Genomic DNA, 21187 nt, shown 5'->3' on the forward strand with positions numbered 1-21187 from the left:
ATGTGAAACAATGTACAAAGAAAAATACCAACTACAGGAACACACTGCTGGGTTCCGTATTTGAAGTCACCAGCCAGGAAAAGGACCTTGGAGTCCATGTGGACAATACAGTGACATTCTCATTTCATTTTGCATTGACGGTCAAAAAAAACCCCAAATAGAATATTAAGAATGATTTGAAAAGGAATGGAGAATAAAATGGAAAATATATCAACTCTATCGATCCATAGTTTATTGCATCTTGAGTACTGTGTGCAGTTCTTGTTGCCCCACCTCAATAAAGACATAACTGAACTTGAAAAGGTACAGAAGAAGGCAACAAAAATGATAAAGGGAATAGAACAGCTCCTACATGATGAGGCTACACGGGTTAGGGCTGTTTAGCTTGGAAAGAGATGGTTGACAGGACTGACATGATAGAAGTTTATAAAATCATGAGTGGAGTGGAACAGGTAAATAGAGAGGTTATTTACCATTTCAAATAATACTAAAACAAGGGGATGATCCATGAAACTAACAACCAATTAGTAGAAAGTATTTTCACTCTGTGGAATTTGTTGTCATAAGACATAGTCAAAGGCAACTAGCATAGCAGGGTTTAAAAGAAGTTTGGACAAGTTCCTGGAGGAAAAATCCATAAAATATTAGCCCTGTAGACAAAAAAAAAAAAGCTATTGCTATCCCTGGGAGTCAGTAACTAGAAATAAATCTTCTTTGGGATCTGCTGGGTATTTGTGACCCAGACGGGATGCTGGGCTCAATGGACCTTCTTATGTTGTTCTGTTCTCCTTGGTTTTGCCTCACCACAGTACCTAATGTTATTTTCTTGCCATGCATTCATTATTAAAAAAACAAAGGTTGAATTAGCACAGCTTGTGAACAGTGGCATGGCTTAAACCATAGCCAAGTATTTTCCTGTCTTACATACATTCAAAATTCAGTTATTCAAAATATATATCCATATTAGAGCTGGGATAAGAGGCTGGGAATGCTAACTCTGGCTTTTTAAAGTCTACACTAGAAATTTTAAAATATTTATACAGAAGACTTTGCAAACTAAGTGGATCATTTATCAAAGTGCTATATGGCATTTTCGCATGTATTAAGGGGTTTTCGCATGCAAAAAACGCCTTTAACGCATGCGAAAGCATCATAACGTTTGGTGCGATGCAAATGAGAAAAAGGGGAGGATATTGGGGTGGGAATTTTGGCCAAGTGGGCTGGGCTCACAGTTTTGCGAAGCCGTATCGCATGGCTTTAATGTGAATATTAACTACACCTTTTTCATTCGCGTAAAGCCATGCGATAGGGCTTTATCGAGGTTGTGATATTTTTCGCACATGCCATTTTGAGCTCCTGGAGAGCCAGCCAAGCTATCAGGGCCCTCCTGGGGGGTAGAGAGAGAGCCAGAGCCTAGCCATAATGCCCTCACGCTAGATAGGTATTTATATCTCTATGGGAGGCCCACCTATTCACTCGAGGTGAGGTTTAGGTATTAGTGTAGGGATTAGGGACCACTCTGACATTCAAAGTGAGACATACAAACAGCACAGTGCTCTCTTGTGAAGATTTGATGACCTTCGGAGTGAGGAAACTCACCCAAAGATGAGATTTGTGCAACGTTCTCTCAAGTTACCCAGGTAGAGAGTTCTCTCTCTCTCTCTCTCTCGCTTGCGCTCTCTCTCCTAAACATGGTCCCCCCAGTGGTTGTATGTAGGACATACATCAATGCTGCCGCATAGGTATTAGCGCAAATTGCAATAAACTGCCTATTATCATAAAACACGCCCCTTTTCCTATCGCATGCGATGTTTAGTGCATTTTATTAAATCCAGGCCCAAGTCGGTGCAGGGGAGAGGGGAAAGAGTTTAAAAATGTGTAAGTAAAAGCTATTATTATCCACAAAGGGCCCATAAAGCAGAGAGAAAAAGTGTACTGACCATGGATCATGCACACAGTGTGGGAAGGGATGAGGATGAAAGGAGGTCGACTCAGGACTAATCGTAGGAAATATTTCTTTTCAGAGAGGGTGGTGGATGCATTGAAAGGGCCTCCCAATGGAGGTGGTGGAGACGAGAATGGTTTCGGAAATCAATAAAGTATGGGATAAACACAGGGGGTCTCTGAGGGAGTGATGGGAATTATAAAGCTGAATTAGTTGGGTGGATTTTTTTTTTTTCTGCCGACATGTTTCTAGTAAATCCCTCCTAGACTTACCTGGCCCGTGTCATGCACATTTAGATTGTACAAGGGAAAGGTTTGAGACTGTGGAACAGTTTACCACTACAGCTTCGTTGTACAAATGATCCAAAAGATTTTAAGAAAGCATTAAAAACATTTTTATTTAAAGAAGCAGTTAAAAATCTCCAGGAATAAATAGGTGGTTCCCTTCAGACCTTGCCTGAGCAGATCATTAAGCAGTTCTTTTGAAGCCTTGATTTAGGCTTTTAGATATCTGTCAATGTAGCTATTGAATTATGTATGGTTTTTTTTTTGTTTTTTTTTGTAACTTGCCCTAAACTTTGGAGGGTACGGGATATAAGTAATTTTAAAAAAATAAACAAATAAAAATCTAATTCAGTGAAGAAACTCAAAAGCAGAAGCCTCTCAGCTGATTCAAAAACTGAGGTATATTTATTTACATTACCAATAAAAATGTCAACATTTTGGTTCTGACATTTGTCAAGAAATACAAAGATGCTGACTAATGATATCCGGATGATATTTTCAGGAACTAAGTCCTAAAGTAGTGTTAATGGGAAGTTACTAAACCTGTATGCCTCATGGAAGCACCTCAAAAAGTCTTGCTTTGTAATAGGATAAATTAAGTTAAAATATTAAGTTTTGTCTTTTATTTTGGTGACAATTATGCTTTTATGTTTTATCTGTAATTATTGTAAACCGATGTGACTGTCCTTTCCAAACACTGGTATAAAAAAAAATATATAATAAATATATGTGACTTCTCAGCAGAAGCTTGCATGGAGCCCGCGACCCCCAGCTGGCCTGGGATGTGGTTGGGCTCCAGCTTGTACCGCTGCTGACCATTGAAGCAGCTGTATTATACGCAGAAGAAAGCTGTACCTGTCAAAAATAAGCCAAGAATGCAGTAATTCTCACCTTGATGTCCCCTAGCGGATTCTTTGCCAAAATGCCAAGCTATTTGTATCTGTTTGGATACTGGGGAGATTTAGATATCTATTATGGTACCAACCAAGAGAGGTCTGTATAAAATTCTATAATACATTTTGCGGCCTTATAATATCATTCTTTCGGCTTCCTTTTTATCCTTGTATCACTAAAAATATAACTCGAGGACATTTATTTTTTAAATTCTTGAGGCTATTCCTGAACCCTTTGGGAGAAGCCATGCTCAGAGTACTTTTGCAAATCACATTGCTAAAGAGTGGATTTGGATTGGCTCCATTTTTTTTCTTTGCTCTCATTTGTGGTGCTCTTCATTTTTTTTTTTTTTTGTTATACAGTGTGTTGTTAATATGGGGGGAATATTAATTGCCTCCTTTTATGCAAAGAACGGTGGATTTTTGCTTAAAACTGTCCATTTGGTTTGAATGAAAGGGTTGAATGGGTGGTATTTGTGTGATCCCCTTGATAGTCAATGCTTGGAATGTTTCTTGTATGTGCCACAGTTGGTGAATAGATGATCAGCTGTTAAGTTGAAGCAGTGTTATTTTATTTATTTAAAATTATTTATCAACCGCTTCCCCTGCCCTAAAAGAACTGTCCGAAGTAATGTAATATAAACATTTATAATAAAAAACAAACAAACAAAAAAAAACCCCAACTCTTTAGCTTGGAAAGAGATGGCTGACAGGGCTGACATGATAGGAGTTTATAAAATCACAAGTGGGATGGAATGAGTAAATAAAGGACAGTTATTTACCATTTCAAATAACACTAAAACAAGGGGATGCTCCATGAAACATTGACTTCCAATACAATGGAGAGTGAAGATTAAATTCATGATTCTTACTCACAAGTTGCTGCTTGGAGAACATTCTTCTTGGAGGTAGAGAAACTGCACTGGTATGAACAGGCTCTGTCGCTTTGTTCAGTGGGTGCACATTTGTTAGTCAGTCCTTCACTTCGAGAGTATAGGCTACAGTGAATCCAAGCTAGGGCTCTTTCTTTGGAAGTCTCATATCTTTGGAATGGCCTTTCTATTGATGTGCGGGAGCAGAGTGATGCCATGGTATTTAGGAAGTATGATCAAGATATATATTTTTAAAGAAGCCTATCTGTAAGTTTATTATTTTTAATGTCATTTATTATTTTAAATATATGTATGCAATATAATACTGTGCTTGACTGTAATCCACCCACGATAAATTTGTTGGATGAGGCAGAATATAAGATCAAATAAATAAATATACATAATACAATTAGGCTACTACAACTATTGCATAACTCCACAGCCACAGTGTTAATGGGCACAGGCAGCTACAACCATATTATTCCAGTTCGGTCAAAACTTCATTGGTAGCTTTTAGAGTACATTATAAAGTGCTCTCGTTAATACATTAAATAATTTTATAATCCTGAAACAATTTGATTAGGAGCAAGTCTTCACTTATATATGCCACAATGACTTTTGCACTCTGCGAATAAGTGCCTTTTATCAGTACTGACTGTTCAACAGGCAAATTTGGGAGAGGGCAATATCAGTGGCAGGCCCTTTGTTATGGAATTCAATGCCTGAACAACTTTGTAGTAATGATAATATAAAAACATTTAAGAAAATGCTAAAATCCTGGCTTTTTAAGCAGCCCTTTGAGGTAGAATGATTCCTGGTAACTAATTGAAATGTTACCTGGCCAGTGAACAACTTAATCAGGCAAAGTCAAAATGTTAACACACTTGGAAGATGATGGACGTTTTATGAACTCTGATGTTTATTATTTTGATGTTGTAACATTTTTTATTGTAGTATTTTTATGATTTTATTATTTTATGAGACATATGCTGATTATGTATGTTTTTAACTGTAAACTGCCTAGATTGTAGGATATGGTGGTATAAAAATAATTGTTAATAGATATAATAAATATCAAACATTCAACTGACAGCCATCTACAAAGAGCCCCCCCTCCCAGACCCATTTTCCAGTTCTGCTCTAAAAGTCCAGGAGATAATCAAAAATTGATTGAAAAGCTAGGCTTTAACCTTTTGAAAGAAAAGATCATTTTTTTCCATCCAGACATCTATAGGAAATAAATTCCAGAGCATTAGTTGTTACAATGGAAAATGTCCTAGCTTGTAATTGGACCTGATTCACTTCTCTAAAAGAAAGGATTGTCAATAGAGCACTCTGCCTAGACTGCACCTGCTGCCTTGAGATATACCAATATAATTTTGCTTGCAAATAATTTGGATCCCATTCCATAAAGGGTACAAAATGTTAATGTTAAGATTTTAAATTGGGATCTTGCTCTCTTTGGAAGCCAATGTAATTCTCTTAATACTGGTGAAATAGCAGTTCTACGAGAATATCCTGACACCAGTCTTGCTGCTACATTCTGCACTACCTGAAGTCTTTATGTAAGTCTCTCAGAAACACCCAAGCAGATCATTGCAGTAGTTCAGATGAGAGGTGACTAAAGTCTGCATCACAGTCCTACTACATACCTGAAAGTTCAAAAACAGACGTAATCTCCAAACACTAGCCTAAGCTTTCAAAGCACCTTTCATATAACCTGTGAAACCTGATAGTTCAGAATTTAAATAAATCCTTATATCCTTCATTACATTTGACAGGTTATCAATTTCTGATCCAGTCTTTAATGACAAAGAACCATTATCACTCAAAGGCCCATTGATTTTCAACAACTCCGTCTTCTTGAAATTTAAAATCAGTTTACTTCGAAAAAAAACCTGGAGAGTACTTTTGAGTTGTCATTCATTTAAGTCATAGCTGTTAGTTCATTATTCCCCAGTGGAGCAATAATTTGCACATCACCTGTGTACAAATATGCTCACAAGCCAAGCTGATGAAGAAGTCTTCCCAAAGGTTGCAAAAAATATATTAAATAGTAGTGGGGAAAGTGGTGATCCCTGAGGGACCCTATAATTTAGCTCTAAGACACTCGAGAGTTCCCCTCTAACCAAAACCTTTGCTTTTCACCTTGTAAGAAAGGAGGCAATCCAACTTAATATCACACCACCGAAATCCAAGTTTTTACATCTATCCAACAAGCTAGTATGATCAACTAAGTCAAAAGCTGAGGGCAGATCCAATAGGACTAAAAGAACCTGCTGGTCTCTGTTCATCCATTGCCATATGAGGTCACATATAGAGACAAGAACAGTCTCTATACTCTGACCCCCTTCGAAACCCACTTGAAATGGGTCTAACCCTCCTGAATCCTCTAAAAATGTTGCTGTGTAACAGCCTTTTCCAAAATCTTAGCTAAGAAAGGCATATTAGCCACTGGCCTGTAACTGACAAAGTGCAGCCTTTTTTTTTAAAGTAGGATTAATTATGGAGGTTTTGACAGTAATAGGAACAATCCCTTCCTCCAGAGAATCATTAATTATCCTAGATAAACATAACAAAACCTCATCAGAAGTATTTTTCACCAATTTCACTGCACATGGCTCCAGCCAGCAAAAAAGTAGGTCTCATCTCCACCACCAGTTTCTTAAGATGAAAGAGTCAAAATGCTAAAACCAAACAAAACTGACTCAACACTCCTAATGTGGCCAGAGCGAAATCCACTCCATCACAAATAGCTTGAGCTTTCTGCTGTCCAAATCCATACATACATTTTATATTTTAATTTAAAAAAAGTGGCAAAAGTTTCACAATCAGGAGTAATTAATTGTTCTTTCCCACCAGTTACATCATCTTATTTCTGTAATGTCATTTTTTTAAGATTGTGAGCATCTATGTAGAGATATTTTTGTTGTTTCCCGGGGATTCGTTTTTATTTTGGGGTTGAAGTATGATTTATTTGTGTAAAATTATTTTTGTTGTTTTTGGTATAGTAGTTGGTCTGTTGATGGAGATCACCATGGTGTTCAGCTACCTGTGTGTGGGATTGAAGTATGGCATTGAATTGCCCCTGGAGAGCGAAACGTGTCAGGTGTATAATTGCCGTGTTGGAATGTGCTTGAACCTACATGTTTGCAAGTTGGGAGTGTTCCTCGTCAGATTGATTTCTGTATTCATTTAAAACTCTTCTAAGCCTGCTGCTATTATATTCATGATGGTGAAGATTTGGAGGGTCATGAAATATAAATAGCATTTATTATATTTTAATGAAATTGTGCATCCCTAGTGCCTCCTTGGCATCGGGCACTCAGGAGAAGTGACTGTGCATTGGTTAGGAAAATGGACACTCGTAAAATTGAGTACGGTGATGAAGGCATTAGCCCTCTTCCACCACAGCTGAAGACCGACTCTGTACTCGGCCAGTTCTGGCTGAGCTCAGGTAAGGGGATGTAAAAAAAAAAAAAAAATTAAATTAAAATGAAAAAAAAAAAAAGATAAAATCATACATACATAAGAGAGAGGGATAATTTTAGGGATTACTTTCCTCCTCTTCTGGTCTGGTCTTGGAGTGTCGATTCGATGGTTGTTCCTGCCTCTGTGAGGGGCTTGGGGAGTCACGGCAGTTTTGGCAGGTTGAGCAACCTTTTTGCTAGGTCCTGCTCTCAGGCTTCTCTGAGATGCAGGTGGTAGGCCATGGCGGTGTTCACATGCCGCCTCCTGCACAAGTCTGCTGCGAAACAGTGACTGACATCGGTTCGTGCCTGCACATCCAGGTTGGACATCCGTCTGGACCGCGTGGATTGGGCGTCCAAATTTTGGGCACCCATAGTTCGTGCATTCCTCGGATCCTAGTGCCTAAGCCTGTAGCATGCCTGTGGCCAATATGGCCATGGCCATAGGTGCTAGTACCAAAAGGTGCCGAGAGCAATGTGGCTGGCCGCTGGCGGGTCTTCAGCAAAAGAAAAGCAGTACTGCCCTGTTGAAATTGATAACGGAGTTGGCGCAGCCTTAGTAAGTGGAAAAGCAGTGCGGCCCTGCTGGCAACGCTGCTGATTCTGTCAGGGTTGCACTGCTTTTTCACCTACTAAGGCAGAGCTTATTATGCCGACAATTTCGGCGGGGCCACGCTGCTGAGGAGGATGAGCATGCCCTGTTGGAAGTAGTCCAATGCCCCATGGCTGGAAGTCGTTCCCTTGGCCATGGGGGTTGAAGGAGATTGCTGCTGCCTGCTAGATCAAGGAGGAAGTGCGTGAGAGAGAGACCATGTGTGTGGGAGAGAGAGCAAGTGTGCATGTGTGTGGGAGAGTGAGAGCATGTGTGTGCACAACTACTCCAGTTACTCTCTGCCTGCTAATCCATGACAATTACAGGGCATCTGGAAATCAAACGTTTCAAGGTATGGATAACGGGGAATTTTTAAAAAATCCTTATTTTAATTGTTGGGTGGTGTTTGATGTGTCTCTTTTGAAATATTTTATTGATGTTTGGAAGATTTTTATATGAGTTTTTAATTATTGAATGTTATTCTATTCATTAATTGTTTTGAATTATTTTTATTGGTATGATTTTACAAATCTTGTTTTATGAGGAATGATGTTTGTTTTTTACATTATTGCAGTGCATACAGAATTTGGCTTGTTGCAGTTTCCAGTTCAGTTTTTGACTGTACATTTCTATTTATATTGTATGGTCTCTTTATTCTGTATTTGAGGATCTATTTGTGTGTTGCATGTGTGACTGTGAGTTATTCCATTAGTGTGTAGTTTCTATGTGGGAACTATAGTAGCTTGGCTTGTTCAGTTGTCCTAATCAGAGGTGTTTTACTATTTTAGGCCTGGTGTAATATTTGTAGTATTAACTTTCATATGTACATTTGTTGCTCTTTGAGAGCTGGCAGTTAGTGCTATTTTTAAATAGAAATTATTTTTTTCTTGTGGATCTCTGAGAGTCATGCCATGCTCAAGACGCATTACAGTAAGCCTAGTACCATATAGATTCCAAGCATCTCTTGCTTTTTTGCAGGGCTTTCTGGTTGGCTTCTCAGCAGTGTATGTAAATGTAATATGCATATTGTAAGTGATATTTTTACCTCAGAAGACTGTGCTTTGAATGTTCTTTTTCATGTAAAATCTGTATTATAAATGCATAGTTTTTAATTGTGTGTGAGGAGAGTGTGATGGGGTGGAGGGTGCAAGGCTATAAGGTTTTACTAGGGCATCTAATACCCTTGCACTGGCCATAGGCATTGCTGTACAAACATTTAACAGAATCTCCCAACTTGTGGTGTCGTGTTGTGTAAAGGGGGAAGGCGCAGATTTTCACTTGGCCATAGGCGCCAAATTGCCTAGCTGCAGCTCTGGTTTACGTTGCTCTTCATAAGCGAGAATGCGCTTATGGGACGTTCTATCTTAAATACAGGCATCCCATACTTGGGTGTCCTGTCCAGGCTTGCCTTGTACAAGACTAACAATTGTCAGATGCTGTTACTGGACATCTTATTCATGGCGCCGGTTGTGCCATGTGATTTGCACTGCTTGCCATATTCGGGCATCACAGCAGGGTGTCCCCTCTAATCTTATCCGCACTGCCTGAAGGCTCAGGGAGAGTTGTTTTCCGCGGATTTGGCTGAGCCCGACCCTTCCCAGCAGGATATGAGAATGGGACTGGAGGGGGGATCTGTCAGAAGTTTCACCTGGTTTTGAGACTCCCCTAACTGGAATTTCAGCAGGGGAGGACTTCTCAGAGGACACCTCTCTCTCACCCCTGGATTTGGTATGGATCCTTTCGCCTTTTTTGTTGGGTGGAATTTTTCAAGATCTGCAGTCACTTCTAATGTTTGGCAGAACTGGCCAAACCTGGATGTTGAGGAGCACAGGCTGCAGAATCCTGCAAGTCTGGTGCCACGGATAAGTACACCGCAGCCTGCTGCGGGTTCCATTGATGGGGACACCACTGGCTTCGATGACTAGGGCAATCCTTACTCCCTGGAGGATAGAGAACTTCCTCCCGGTTTGGGGTCATATAGATGGATCGCCGGCTCTGATCTCCCAGACACTGATGATGCTGGCAGTGCTAGGTGTTGGTTCCATGTCTGAGCCAAAGAAGAATCCAGTTTTAGTGCCTTGATTGGCCTTGAATGGGGCGCTCCAGAAGCTATTAAAGGGGGACAAGCTTTGATAGGGCTGTACCCCCTGAAAGTGGATGTGCTGGTGTATGCAGTCTCCAAGCGGGCGACCTTTCCTGCAGAAAGGGGGAGTGGCATTGGAGAATGCGCAGGATAGGAGCGTTGAGGCTATCCTTATGCAGGCCTTGAGGCAGTAGCAATGAATTGCAGTTAGACTCTTGTTGCTCCCTGGTGGCTCATGCTTGTTTGCTTCTATCTCAGAAAGTTGATGAGGCTGATTTGAATACCAGGGCAGTGATGGAAACGGTTGCTATCTTTTTGGTGGATGCGGGCTGTACCTTGGTCTCTCTCTGCCAGAGGGGTGACTTTGGTGTTAGCAGCCACGCATCAATTGTGGCTGAGATTGAAATTGTAGCAGGCGACCAAAGTCTAATCTTATGAAATTGCCCTTAAGGATCACTCTTGTTCTGGGAGTGAGTTAGAGCAAATGCCAATATGCAGAGTGAGTCCCAAGTTCCTCATTTACCAGAGGATTAAAAGTAGGCGCTGTGCTCTTTGGTGCAAGGGGCCTTGTTAGGGGTTTCAAACATTTTCAACCCTACAGAGAAGCGCCTTTTCAGAGTATTCGACCTCTGAGTAGGTCTCGGTCCTTTTGGCCTGGGTAGCCCAGACAGGACATAGGATTAAGTTGCGAAGCATCTTGACCCCCTCAATGATGATATACTGACCTACCTCCTAGAACTGGAGATGGGGGTTTGCCTGTCTTCTCTTATCGGGGGTGGGTCAAGGTCATGTCAGACCAATGGGTTCTGGAGGTGATAAGGAATGGCCATGCGCTGGAGTTCTGCATTCCTCAGGATGACTTCATGGCATATCCCTGCGTCTTTCCATAAAGGAGGCTGGAAATGGAGGTTACATTGTCGAAGCTCCTGAGCTTGAGGACCATGGTTCCAGTGCTTAAGTCACAAAGTATGGGCCATTATTCCAATTAATTCATTGTACCCAAAAAGATTTCCTTTTGCCCATCCTAATCCTAAAGGAATTTGTCAGAGGTGTATCTACATATTCCCTTTTGGCTGAAGCATCATCGCTTCTGTGGTTCGATGTTTTGGGGTGACTACATCAGTTTTCAAGCGCTACCTTTCAGTTTGGCTACCGTGCCCAGAACCTTCTCCAGGGTCCTGATGGTGGTAGAGACAGCGAGAGTGTTGAGACAGGATGGTATACTGGTCTACCTGTACCTAGTCATTTGGATAATTTGGGCCAAGGGCATGGAGAGAGTCTTCAGGTCTCATGCAAGGTGGACTTGCTGCAATTTCTAGATTGGGTGGGGAACTTGACCCAAGAGCAAGTTACAGCCGTCTTAGATGCTGGAGTGTCTTGGTGTTCATTTTAACACAAAGCAAAGCAGGGTGTTTCCTGCCGGAGGCTCACATTCAGAAATGGATAGCACAGATGTGGCTATTAACAGAAGCAATTTATCTGGTGGTATGATCTTACCTGCAGGGATTTGGTTGATGGTAGCCATTCTAGAAGTGGTTCCATGGGCAAGGGTGCATATGCGTCCCCTTCAGCACACACTGCTGGCACGATGGAGTCCACAGTCAGGATTTCTGGATACTGCTTCAGTTACTGGGGAAGATTAGCATCCAAATGTAGTGGTGGTTGAAAGTGGATCATCTAGGACATATCCCTACAAACACCAAACTGACTGGTACTCATGACAGATGCGAGCCTCCAGGGTTGGGAGGCTCACTGTCAGGAGTTGATGGCACAGGTGCACTGGACTGAAGAGGAGTCTCTCGAGCATCAATCATCTGGAAGCATGTGCCGTACAATTGGCATGTTTGCATTTCATTGACTGCTGGCAGGGTCAAGCGCTCAGAGTAATGTCAGACACTGCGATGACAGTGGCTTGTATCAGTTGCCAGGAAGGCACCAAGAGCCAGCAAGGGTCGCAGAAAATAGTCCAGCTCTTGGAATGGGTGGAAGTACATCTTCAGAAAATCTCCACCTCTCACATTGTGGAAAAAGACAATGTAAGAACTGATTTTTCAGCAGACAAGAGTCTGGATCCAGGAGAATGAGAATAGTCTGACGAAGCGTTCCAGTTCATAGTGAGCCGCTGGGGCCTACCGTTTTATAGGCTTGCTAGCGACATTGCTCAGTGCAAATGTTCCTCCCCTTCTTGTTGAAGGGGATATCCTTGGGCATCGATTTTCTTGAGAAGTGGCTGGAAGACAAGCTTTGGTATGCTTTTTTCCCCTGCCCGTGTTGGGACTGGTGCTTCTGGTGGTTCCAGTTTGGCCCAGGAGGTTGTGGTATGTAGATTTGTGGAGGCTTCTGGTAGACTCTCTGTTTTGATTACTGGTCGACAGGGACCTATTCTTTGTGTAGGTCCATCTCGATTTTGTTTTTTGGTGTGGTCCTCTAAAGGGCTTGGTTGCTGAAGTGTGGAATCTCCACTGCTGTGATTTCCACCTTGCTTCGAGTACAAAGTTTTTCCCTCTTTAGATTACATTCAGGTTTGGACAGTATTGAGGCTTGGTGTGAGGAATGAGACGTAGTCCTCGTTCGGTTAAGATCCCACTCATTTTGGAATTCTCATAGGATGGGTCACTTAAATTCTTGAAGGTGCAGGTGATAGCTCTTGCCTGTTTTCAAGGGTCAGGTGAATGGCGGACCCTTGTCGGCCTATCTGGATGTGGCCTGGTTTTGTAGGGGGTGAGGTTTCTTCGTTCTCCCTTGTGGTTGCCAGTGCCCTCATGGAGCCTGAATCTGGTTCTAGAATTTTGACAAATTCCAGTTTTTGGCCACTGCGTAACCTCTTCTTGAGGTTAAAGTCTTGAAGACATTGTTTCTCGGGGTGAATTGTTCTGCGTGTTGGGTCTGAGCTGCAAGCTCTTTCTTGCTGGGAACCATTCCCGAGGGTGACTCCAGGGACGGTCCGGCTGTTCTGTCCTTTTTTGCCGAAAGTGGCCTTGGGTTTTCATTTGAATCCATCAATTTCCCTGCCAATGCTGGACAGGGAGAGAGATGTGGATGAATATCTTCTGTTGTGGACCTTGGAAGTCAAGAGGCATTTGATGCAGTATGGAGGTTATTAAAACCTTTCAGGCTGACTGCCTGTTTGTTCTCCACTATGGACCGCCTGTTTGTTCTCCACTATGGACATAAACAGGGGGAGTCAGCATAGCAGGCTACGGTTAGCCTGTTGGGTTAAGGAGGTAATCACAGCTGCATATGTGGATGCTGAGTAGCCATTGCCTTAACAGTTTTGGACTCAATCCACTGGAACTCAGGCATTGTTATGGGCAGAGCTTTGTTGTCTCCCGTTGAGATTTGTTGAGCTGCGATGTGCTCCTCCTTACATACTTTTTTCCAGGTGCAAGCCCAGGAGGACGTAGACTCTGTGTGTGCGGTGTTGCTTGGACTGTGGGCAGCCTCTCTCCCTCTTTGGGAGTAACTTGGTACGTCTAACTGGTCGTAGATTAACCTGTCTGAATGCTGAGAAATGAGAAAATACTACTTACTTGATCAGTTCCTTTTCTCTAATGAAGACAGGTTAATCCACCTTCCCGCCCTTGGCTGCCAGTTTGTGGTTCTGTTTACCTCTTGAGTGGCTGTGTTCTGAAGATAAATGGTAAGTGTCACTTTTAGTCCCTAGATTAGTGATGTTACACTCTTTGGCTGAGCTCAGTGTTTCCTGTTGCTAAGTGCTTGAATGCTGTTAATGGTTATAATCAAGTACTATTAGTTTGTCCACAGTTGACTTTTGCAGAGAATACTGGTGGGCAGAGGACAGAGCAGGGGTATGTATACCTCGACGTCAGCTTTTCTCTGTCTCCATTTGCTGGTAGAGGTGCATAACCTGTGGATTAATCTATGTTCATTAGAGAAAAGGAAATTATAAGGTAAGTAGTAAATTATGCTGTTTCACCTAAGGCTGCACAATTGTTGAAGGCTAAGGGCATTGCTTATATATTGCCTTCCTTAAAACAAAGTTGAGACTTCATTAGTCTGTGCCTTCCTAAGCTCCTGAAGCATGCTGTGAGTGGTGCATTCCCTTGCAGAGGAAACCTTTTCATTAGAGGGTAAAGAGAGGGCACTGTAGAAGGTGCTTTAAAAATGGAGTATTCTGCTGGCTTTAAGAGTCCTTAATGGGAGACAGAGCCATAGTGAGCCTAAGGCCAATTTGGCCTTGGCCATAGGTGCCACTACCAGAAGGGTACTGTGCCACCAGCCCACTGTATGCAGTTATTATCTATGGCAGGCCAGCGGCACAGGAGCAGCCTTGCAACTCATTCATAGTATCTCCCCTGCAATAGTAGCAGTGGCACAGGATTCCATCTGCCAGTGCTACTCTGGCCGGCACATTGATTTTAGCATATTTAAACCTTGAGGTTGGGTATGTCTTGCTGCTGATCTCGCAGTGCACAAGATCAGCAACAGGAAGCGCCTGCCCCCAAAGTTTGAACCTGCTAGTCATTCTCCCCACTTCCCTGGGTCCATCTGCAATGGGGAGCAATCTCAAAAGTTAATGAAGATAATAGTAGGAACAGGCAGGGACAGATGCTGGGGAAGGGAGGGACAAGAGAGGGTCATTGGAGGCAAGGGGTGAGAAATGTGGAAGGATATGATCTATGATGGGGTGGGGTTCAGCCTGGGGAGGGTGGGATAAGAAGGGTGAAAATGCAGGTCTGTCCTGGGGAGGTGGGAAATGAGAGATACTGTGGTTCTTCCTTGGGAAGGGGGGCGGAGAATGCTGAGGTTTTTTCCCTCCATTTGTCCACAGCAGGTGACCAGAGTTCTCGGGCGTCCTCCTTAGGGTTTCCAGTTCAGTTTTTGTCTGCACATTTCTAATTTTGATCCCTTATGTTGTATTTGGTGAGGATCTGTCTGTGTTCTGTGTATGCGTCAGAGGTGAAGGCTTTTGCTAATATTTAGTTTCTGTTTTCCCAGTAGGAAGTGTATGGGTATTCTAGAGCCTGTTACTATATTTGCAGTGCTACTTTTTATAGGAAGAGTTATTGCTGTGTGAGTTCTGGGTATTTGTCCTGTTACAGTATGGCAGGTTTGCTATAAAAGATCTCTGTGTTTTTGGCAGGATTTTGTGGTATATCGCAAAACCTTATTTGCTTTGCTGTTAATGAAATCCAGAACCTAATTAATTTAATCAATCTTATAATTCAGATGAAGCAAAAAAGGCATATATTCATTGATGCCAATACTTCCATTGAAAAAGGCTATCAGGCTTACAATTTAATCATCACCTGCCACGATTAGTTTTTTCATGTCCAAGATGAGAGAGTGCAAGACCTCCCATTAAGGAGCAAATACAGTTTAAGATCATGGTGTTGATGTTTAAAATTAATCAGGATATTGGGGCTGAATATCTTAGAAAGTTGGTTAGACATATTTATTTATTTGTTTATTTAAAAAATTTTCTATACTGTTGTTAAGTTAAATACCATCACAATGGTTTACAGAAGGGCACGATAAAGAGAAATATGGGTGGTATAGATTACAAATTACTTGTGTGCCCAATTGTCTTTGTTCAGCACAAAAGGTATTGTTTCATGTGCCAGCATTCAACATAAGAAATTGCCATACTGGGTCAGACCAAGGGAAGCCCAGCATCCTGTTTCCAATAGTGGCCAATCCAGGCTACAAGTACCTGGCAAATACCCAAACACAAAGCAGATCCCATGCTATTGATGCCAGTAATAGCAGTGGCTATTCTCTTAAATCAACTTGATCAGTAGCAGTTAATGGACTTCTCATCCAAGAACTTATCCAAACCTTTTTTAAACCTAGCTACATTAACTGCACTAACTATAGTTTAATTGTGCACTGAGTAAAGAAATTTCTCAGATTAGTTTTAAATGTGCTACTTGCTAACTTCATGGAGTGCCCCCTAGCCCTTCTATTATCCGAAAGAGTAAATAACCGATAGACCTCTATCATATCCCCCCTCAGCCGTCTCTTCTTCAAGCTGAACAGCCCTAACCTCTTCAGCCTTTACTCATAGGGGAGCTGTTCCAGCCCCTTTATCATGTTGGTTGCCCTTCTCTGTACTTTCTTCATCGCAATTATATCTTTTTTGAGATGTGGCGACCAGAACTGTACACAGTACTCAAAGTGTGGTCTCACCATGGAGCGATAGAGAGGCTTTATGACATTTTCTGTACTCATGACCCCTAGTTCTGCTGTTTTCTTTCCAGCGGAAAAGGCTTGATGTTTGTGCATTATTAATATCCATCAGGTATCTGAAGGGTCTGTACAAGGGAGATATGATACAGACCTTCAGATACCTGATAGTTATTAATGATGCAAAAATGTCAAACCTTTTCTGCTGGAAAGGGAACAGTAGAACTAGGGGCCATGATATGAAACTCCAGGGGGGAAGACTCAACCAATATCATGAAATATTTCTTCACGGAGAGGGTAGTGGATGCCTGGAACACACTCCCAGAAGAGATGTTAAAGACAAGAATAGTTAATGAATTCAAAAGGGCATGAGACAAGCATTGTGGATCCCGAAAGGCATAGTGTATAACATTTCTGCATGAGGGTAACCTACATGGAGCAGATGTTTTTACCCTTAACAGAACCCATGGGGGTAACCCGCATAGAATGCCAGTTACTACCTTAAGCAAATTGTTGGGCAGACTGGATGGATCATCTGGTTTTTTGGGTTTTTTTTTATCTGCCATCATAATATGTTACTGTGTTAAGTAGCTTGAAGGAAAAGATCATGTTTAGTGATCAGACCGAAACTGGAATTCAGTGCCATTAAACATAAAGTTGGAATTTAATTATTTGGCGTTCAGAAAGAAAGTAAAAGCATGGTTGTTCCCCAGCTTGAATTGTTGATATTGAAGCCTCTGTGTATTGGGGCCCTTTGCCTGCCTGTTCTCCTGTGGTTTTAGGTTACATGGTTGTGTTTGTTTGTTTTATTGTTCTATTATTGTTTACCTCTTCTAATGATTTTTTATGTATGATTGCTTTTGTAAAATTTTGATTACTACTTGTACACTGTTCTGGTCAGTCTTGTACTGGGTGAACAGTTTATAAAAACCTGGAAATAAATAAAATCCTTCAACAGCTTTTAAAATCAATGTTTTTGTCACTTTAAAGACTTTATTCAGAATATTTTATGGTAAACTGAAAATCCTCAGTCAAATGAAATCCCTACAAAAAAGAACATATCCCCCTAAGAGTTTCTCCCTTTATACCCGTGATGGGTCATGGATGGCATTACCGTGGCTTAAAAGCGCGCACACCTTTTTCAACCTCTGCTGCTTAACAAGCTAGAGATTACCAATCAGTTGGGTAGAGGTGAAGGATCACATCCATACAGACCAAAACGTCACACTTGTCTACTGTAGATTATAAATAAATGTATTTTTTTAAATTTAAAAATAAAAACACTAACAAACTCCCAGTTTGTAATGTCATGTGATGTGGGCGAGGGTGTTTGTCACTTGGCCATGGTTGCCAAATTTTACCTGCCTCAGGTCTGGCTGTGAGGAAGCAGCTGAATACTAGATATTAGCTTCAGCCCCAGTATCCTACAAAGACCTACATCATTCTTATAATGTTTGCAGTAGAATAAATGGGTTATTTTCTTTGTGAAATTAATTTAGGTTTCTGATAATTCTCTTTCAGAGATTGCTGTAGATGAATTGTGTCCCCCTGAGCCTGACGCGGATGAGCAAGACATGGATTGTGATGAATAGTAATTCAGTGAATGCTGCTCTCTGCATTTTACCAGTATGCTCTCACATAACCCTGCAATGGGGTGGTTTTTTTTAAACAAAATGAGCTGTTTTATAAATTAAAAAAAAAATCTTTGAATAGTGATTTATTTATCTTGAGCCTGACTTCAATATACTGTATGTTATCTCTTTCTGCACAAGCTTCAGAAAAATGTATATGCTGAACTGACAACTTTAAAAAGAGAATCCAAATATTTTATGCACCTATTGTTTTCTAGTAAAATGTTTGGGTACTGAAAGAATAAAACTAAAAAAAAAAATTAAAAAAAATCCACTGTGTTTTAATGGCTGTATACTTTTTTTCTTGAGGTCCCAAAATGATTTGGATCTGCAGACGTTGCATTCACAGCCCCTGGCAGAAGGGTGTCTTCATTCCACAATGGCAACAGCTAGTGGCCAGGTTCATGATGGTGTTCCAAAGGCAGTCTAGGACTGGCTCTGTAATGGCTGGACTAGACAATAGGAGGTTGATAAGGAGGGGCATAACCTTGGGTAGTTGCCAATGAATCCCCATTGGGGGCCAGTCGTTAATTGAGTGGAAAATGTGAAGAAGCAGTTGGAAACCGCTGGACCAAAAAAGGAACAAATATGTTTTTAGATTGTTTTCCAAAGGAAGAGGTGGCTTCTGAGACTGTAGGGTGGAACATAAGAATTATTACAGGGGGTTGGTGTTTGTGTACCTGGAGGTAGAACTAGAAGTGTGGGAGAAAATGAGAGAGGTGGAACAGTGGACTAAATTAAAAATAGCAATTACAAAGGCCACAAATCTATATGTTAGAAAAGAAAACAAAAGTAAGAGAAATAAGAAACTGATCTGGTTCTCAAAGGAGGTGGCTGAAAAAATAAAAGCATTCAAGAAATATAATGTATCCCAAAAAAGAGGAGCACAAGGAAGAATATCTAGTGAAACTGAGGGAGACAAAAAAAAAAGCAAAAGTCAGGCAGAAGAAAGGATTGCCAAAGAGGTAAAGTGAGGTAACAAAACATTTTTCAGATATGCAGCAGTCAAAAAAGCAAACAAAATGTTAGGAATTATTAGGAAGGGAATGGTTAATAAAACAGAAAATGTCATACTGCCTCTGTATCACTCCATGGTGAGATTGCACCTTGAATACTGTGTACAATTCTGGTGGCCGCATCTCAAAAAAGATATAATTGTGATGGAGAAGGTACAGAGAAGGGCAACCATAATGATAAAGGGAATGGAACAGCTCCCCTATGAGGAAAGGCTGAAGAGGTTAGGGCTGTTCAGCTTGGAGAAGAGACGGCTGAGGGGGGATATGATAGAGGTGTTTAAAATCATGAGAGGTCTTGAACGAGTAGATGTGACTCGGTTATTTACACTTTTGGATAATAGAAGGACTAGGGGGCATTCCATGAAGTTAGACTAATTGAAAAAAATTATTTTTCACTGAACCCACAGGGCGTCTTGCCTCCTCGCTTTGTGCAGCTCTGATGTGGCATGTTGGGCAGAGGCCTTGAGCCTTTATCCCTGATTCTGGTGGTGCCATGGCTGTCGGCGTGTAAATTCTTATGCACTCCGGTGCGCTTAAGATGAGCGTATGAGTTGTGCACGCAGCTGTGCGTCCAGCTGTATATATGCGCCCAGCTCTGTGCATGCAACTTATGTGACAAGGTTTTGTGTGCGTGTAAGTCTATGCGCACAAGTGCTTTGTGCGCTCGGGCCGAACGGCGCGGCGAATAGGGCCGAGGTGGCGACGGCGAGCACGCGGGCAATATGGCGACCCCCTCGGAGGGTCTCCATGTGGGTAGAACCTTGGAAATAGCCAGGGCCTGGCCCTGCTAGGGCGGATCAACCCGGTGGCACTGGTCCCGGCCAGTGACCTGTGCTCTTCCTCGATCCTCGGAGACCAGATTCAAGCAGAAGATTTCTACCTTACCTTGTCTTCGGCACTTCCCAGTTTCGTCCCGGGCGGTCTCCGGCTGCGGGGGGAAGAGGGCAAATACCTTCACCGCCGTGCTCAAGGGTGGACCCGCTGCCTCTCAGCCACGCCCGAGGATCGGGGGCTAGGTCCTCGCCGCGATTCGGCCACCGGACCGAGGCTTACCTCCGAGGGACCACAGAAATCACTTCGGGAATCTCAAATGGGGGAGGGACCTGAGGGTATCACCGCAGGAGAGTGGGGCTCGTCTTCAGGTAGGTTTTCTTCTTTAAAATTTGGTTTTCTTTTTGAATTTGGTTCTAACGTTGTGAGAGCGTGCAGAAAGTCCCTAACTGCCATGGAGATGGAAAATACTGAAGAGCTGCACTTCCTGCAGGGGTATATGTACTAGGGGCTGACGTCAGATTGAAATCTGATTTGTTTCCAACTGCTATCAGGAGTACACTATACCCATTGATCCTGAGTCCATCTGTCTACACTAAGGAAAACAAAATTATCAGGTAAGTAATTTCTCCATTGGCCACCCTCCAGTCTTGAGGTACAATGGATGATTTTAATGATAGGTTACAAATTTTAACTAATAAATCAGACATTTCATTTTTTAGTTCCTTCAGTACCCTAGGATGCATACCATCCAGTCCAGATGATTTGCTACTCTTTAGTTTGTCAATCTGGCCTACTACATCTTCCAGGTTCACAGTAATTTGGTTCAGTTCGTCTGACTCATCACCCTTGAAAACCATCTCTGGAATTGGTATCTCCCCACCATCCTCATTAGGAAACATGGAAGCAGTTACGGGCTGATACAGTAAAAGTCGCGGGCGATTGCCCGCTCTCCTGTGCGTGCAATTTAGTATTCAAATTAGGGCCTGCGGTAAAAGGAGGCGCTAGGGACACTAGCGTGTCCCTAGCGCCTCCTTTTTGACAAGCAGTGGCTGTCAGCAAGTTTGACAGCCGACGCTCAATTTTGCCGGCGTCTGTTCTCAAACCCGCTGACAGCCATGGGTTCGAAAACCGGATGCTGGCAAAACTGAGCGTCTGGTTTTCAACCCACGAGCTGATTTTACTTTTTTTTTTTTTTTTTAAATTATTTTTTACTTTTGGGACCTCCGACTTAATATTGCCATGATATTAAGTCGGAGGGTGTACAGAAAAGCAGTTTTTATTGCTTTTCTGTACACTTTCTGTACACGCTAGCTTTACCCCTTACTGAATAAGGGGTAAAGCTAGCGTGTTGAAAACACGCGTCCAAACGTTAGTGTAACTGGGTTCAAAAAAGGTTTGGATAAGTTCTTGGAGAAGTCAATTAACTGCTATTAATCAAGTTTACTTAAGGAATAGCCACTGCTATTAATTGCATCAGTAG

The 21187-nt window shown here is 42.0% G+C and overlaps 1 protein-coding gene across 2 annotated transcripts in view; it reads left to right on the forward strand.

The window, feature by feature from the left end:
- The window catches only part of ATRIP (ATR interacting protein), a 129163-nt gene extending 110983 nt beyond the window's left edge, over window positions 1-18180 (forward strand). For both annotated transcript variants that reach the window (XM_029599396.1, XM_029599395.1), the window contains exon 14: window positions 17808-18180. In XM_029599396.1, the coding sequence (XP_029455256.1) occupies window positions 17808-17878 (71 nt within the window). In that variant the 3' untranslated portion in view covers window positions 17879-18180. The remainder of the gene's footprint in view (window positions 1-17807) is intronic.
- Window positions 18181-21187: the final 3007 nt, after the last annotated feature.

Source organism: Rhinatrema bivittatum, chromosome 4, assembly GCF_901001135.1.
Source record: "Rhinatrema bivittatum chromosome 4, aRhiBiv1.1, whole genome shotgun sequence".
In the NCBI taxonomy this organism is placed as follows: Eukaryota; Metazoa; Chordata; class Amphibia; order Gymnophiona; family Rhinatrematidae; genus Rhinatrema; species Rhinatrema bivittatum.